Source organism: Alligator sinensis, unplaced genomic scaffold (genome assembly GCF_000455745.1).
Source record: "Alligator sinensis unplaced genomic scaffold, ASM45574v1 scaffold376_1, whole genome shotgun sequence".
Classification (NCBI taxonomy): domain Eukaryota; kingdom Metazoa; phylum Chordata; order Crocodylia; family Alligatoridae; genus Alligator; species Alligator sinensis.
The window spans coordinates 151,951-155,711 of record NW_005843364.1 but is presented as its reverse complement, the minus strand read 5'-3'; the positions used below and the strand labels follow the sequence as shown (position 1 = coordinate 155,711).

At 55.9% G+C, this 3,761-nt stretch overlaps 1 protein-coding gene across 1 annotated transcript in view; it reads left to right on the top strand.

Moving 5' to 3' along the window:
- Window positions 1–3,378, top strand: part of LOC102369881 (perilipin-3-like) — a 4,552-nt gene extending 1,174 nt beyond the window's left edge. The window contains exons 2-6 of the mRNA XM_006038487.3: window positions 574–654; window positions 1,360–1,645; window positions 2,420–2,610; window positions 3,025–3,153; window positions 3,253–3,378. Of these exons, the coding sequence (XP_006038549.1) occupies window positions 592–654; window positions 1,360–1,645; window positions 2,420–2,610; window positions 3,025–3,153; window positions 3,253–3,378 (795 nt within the window). The 5' untranslated portion in view covers window positions 574–591. The remainder of the gene's footprint in view (window positions 1–573; window positions 655–1,359; window positions 1,646–2,419; window positions 2,611–3,024; window positions 3,154–3,252) is intronic.
- Window positions 3,379–3,761: the final 383 nt, after the last annotated feature.

Sequence of the window (3,761 nt, the reverse complement as noted above, 5' to 3'; positions counted from 1 at the left end):
CTGATGGAGAAGAGGGGCCACCTGGAGCCAAGGGGAGCTGGCAGTAGACTGGCTCCATCCATCACTCCAGCCTTGGTATGGCTAGTCCCTTCTCTTGTTGCTCTATGGCAGTGCATGTGGGGGTGGACAGTGACCCAAACCCCTCCTCTGCCAAATACAGAGGCACAGTATAGTCTGTCAGTCTGACCTTGCCCTTGCACCCATTTGGCAGGATGCTGTCCTTGAGCTTCCCCATGTGGGGCTCATGATTAACCTGGCTCCAGGGCTTGGCAGGATGCAGACACCTGCTTACCAATGTGGCAGTGGCCCAGACACATGGTTGCATGGCCAAGGACCCTGGTGTGCCTGGGTTAAGTGAGTACTTGGGTGGAGTGGCTCTCCTATAGCTCCTGCATAAGCGCAAGGTTTCCTTGCCTGTAGCAGAGTGTGCGCACACAGAATGGCTCTTCTCCTTTCAATGGAAGCTGCCTCTACCCAGGATCCTGCAGGACTTTGTCATGTGGGGGTTGCAGCCTCTGGGGCAGAAGACAGTGCAGTCTGCTGAGCTCCTCCCTCTTCTTTCCTGCTTCTCAGTAACTCTATTCCCCTGCCATGGCCTCCAAGGAGAGTGACCCCCAGGCTGCCATCCCTGAGCCCCAGGTACAGGAGCAGCAGGTAGGTGCATCCTGCAGGGCTGAGGCTGCATATGGGAGGGGTGTTGGGTGGCAGCTAGGGCATGTACACAGGGTGGAGCAGCTAAGTTTGGCTCTGGGAGCTCAAGGCAGTTGGTGTACTGCTGGAACTGGACTGTGCCTACCCCAGGGATGTGGAGCAGGGGGCAAACTGGTGATGCACTTGCTGCAAATAATGATGAACATGGAACCAGTGGAGCTTTAAGGAGATGATGGTGGGAGAGCAAGCGACACAAACACTTCTGAGAGAGCTCCAATTAGGCAGGGGCTGGGGTGGTTTTTTTTTTTTTTTGGGGGGTTTTTTTTTTTGCTTTTTTTTTTTTTTTTTTTTTTTTTTTTTCCCCCCCCCTGTACACCTTCTTTCTCCCCCCCCCGATTGCAGTAGGCTAGGTGGTTTGCCTGTGGCATGGAGGCAGCAGCACCTCTTGTAGGCCAGAGGGTCCCTGACTCTGTGTGAGATGGCTGAGACCCAAGTGAGGGTTCTTACCTGGGCTGTGGGGCTTTCTTCCCAGGGGCAAGACCTCCATGAGGAGGCAGTGGAGAGGTGAATGGTGACTGCTGTCTTGGAAATGTCTTAAAGCCAGGTGCAAACCCTGGGAGGAGTAGCCTGTCCCAGGTTCTGCTTTCCTCCCCATACTACCACGTGTCTCAAATATTGACATAAATTTCTTCTCTCCCTCCCTCCTAGGTGCCTGCAGAGACCAAGGATCTGGTGGCTACTGCAGTTGAAGGGACCAAGGATGCAGTCTGTGGCCCAGTCACTGGGGCCAAGGCTGCAGCATCCAGTATGGTGGATGTGGCCAAAGGGGCTGTCCAGGAGGGCGTGGAGATGAAGAGATCTGCAGTGAGCAGCAGCATGGATGCCATAATGGGCTCATCCTTGGGCCAGGAGGTTGCAAGTAGCCTGGATGTGGTGCTGGGGAAGTCTGAGCAGTGGGTGGACCACTACCTCCCTGTGACGGATGAGGAGCTGGGTAAGGAGTTGATACGGTGCAGTGATCTCCCTGGCATGATGGCACCTGATGGCTTCAACTTGGTTGCCTGCTCCTGTAGTCACTTAGAATAAGCCCCTTTCTGTGTCTGTGTGCGTCTCTTATGTGGTGGTGCTGCTGCTGCGCCTTCTCCTCCTCTTCCCCCCCCCATGCCAGGAGCATGGCCATCTAATGAGCTGTGTTGGCTCCTACCTGATGCCTTTTCATACAGTAGAGGTGCCTGATGGCAGAGCTGTATTAGCCAGGCTGCTGCAGTGCAGGATCCCTCTTGCTGCACTAGAATGTACACATTTGTTCCAGTGCAGCACTGCATGTTCACAAATACTAGGCTGGGGGGTCCTGGTGCAGGCTGCCCCAGCCTGTGACCAGGCTGTCTCTGGTGCGCAATGTCTGGAGGCCCTTAGTGGTTCCTGATCTCCACCATCTGGGCACCTTGATGGTTGCAGGGGCAGGATGAAGCACTCTCGCATGATGGGGCTTGGGTAGAACTGCACAGTTTCCCCCACAGGCTCTCCAGGTGGAAAGAAGGGAGGCTGTGTTGGTGCTCTCTGGAGACACTCCAATTCACCCCTCAATTCCTGGTTTCCCTTGGGGTACAAGGCACCTGTGCCATACCTACCCTCTCACTGACTCGCTGTCCCCAGAAGCTCCTTTCTTCGGGCTCTTGCTCCTTGCCCAGCCCTAACTCCTGCCTGCCTGAGTCTGCTGGTCCTGGCTGCTCCCCACTTACTGGGGCTGGTCTCTCCTGTCTTCCAGCTGCACTTGCCACCTCTGTGGAGGGGGCAGAGGTGGCTCAGCAGAAGCAGCAGCAGAGCTACTATGTGCGCTTGGGCTCCCTCTCGACCAGCCTGCAGCAGCGAGCCTACCAGCACTCCCTGGGCAAGATGAGGCGTGCCAGACAGAGCACCCTGGAGGCCCTGGCCCAGCTGCAGCAAGCTGTAGACCTGGTAAGGCTCTCTTCCTGGAGTAACCCTGGCTCCAGCAGCCCAAGGCACTGCAGTTCCAGCAGAAGCTGGCCAGCCTGGGCATGTGCCTAGAAAAATATACCAGTTTTGGGGGTGGGGAAGTAGTCTAGTGTAGGCAACCTGGTGGTTTTTTTTTCTTTTTTTAATTGGGGGTGGGGGGGAGAATAAGGTGGCAAGTACCCTTTCCTTCCCTGCCTCTCCCTACCCTCAGCCTACCTGATTTTGAGATGGCCTCCTGAGCCTGCAGCCCAAGGCAGTGCTTGACTTCCTATGGAACCCAGGAATGCTGCTGCCCTGGCACTTCTTCTAGTAGGCATTTATGGGCCCCAGTGCCAGACTAGAGAGACTATCCAGGGCATCTTATTCTGTGCTGACCTGTGTTCCCACATGCCCTAGATTGGCTCTGCCAAGCAGACTGGGGATCAGACAGTGCACGACAGCCGGGAGAAGTTGAAGCAGCTGTGGCTGGAGTGGCGCCAAGCTCAGCCAGGAAGCCATGAAGCGGACAGCACCCCACAGCCTGAGGTAGGCTGTTCCAGAGCAGGTGCACAGCCCTGGCCATGCTCTGGGGCAAGTCTTGCCCCTAGGGAGCCTCCTTTCACTCCCTGCTCTGTCTCCCTGCAGGAAATGGGCTCCCAGGCTCTGTCTACTGCCCAGACCCTCCTCCAGCATGTGCATGATGCCTGCCAGAGCCTGGTGCCTAGCATCCAGGGGCTGCCAACCAGTGTGCAGGAGCAGGTCCACTGCTGAGCCAGAGCAGGGAGAAGCTGGCCAAGGCCCAGGAGTGCCTGGATGATCTGCTGGAGTATGTGGCTAGGAACATCCCTCTTACCTGGGTTGTGGGGCCTTTTGCTCCTGCTGGAGGCTCTGCAGAGCAGGTGGAAGAGCCTGTTGCAGAGGGGAAAGTGGAGGAACCTGCAGGGGAAGGGAAGGTGGAGCTCTGAAGTGGTGAACCCTCCCCACTATGGGCAATTCCTATGGAAGGAGAACCCAGTTTTTGTTGAGGGTTTTTGTTTGTGTGGGGGTGGGTTTTTTTTTTTTTTTTTTTTTTTTTTTTTTGTGTGTGTGTTCATTCAGACAGTGAAGGTGGGGTGGGCCTCTGTCTGACTGTGCAGATACTTACCCCAATAACC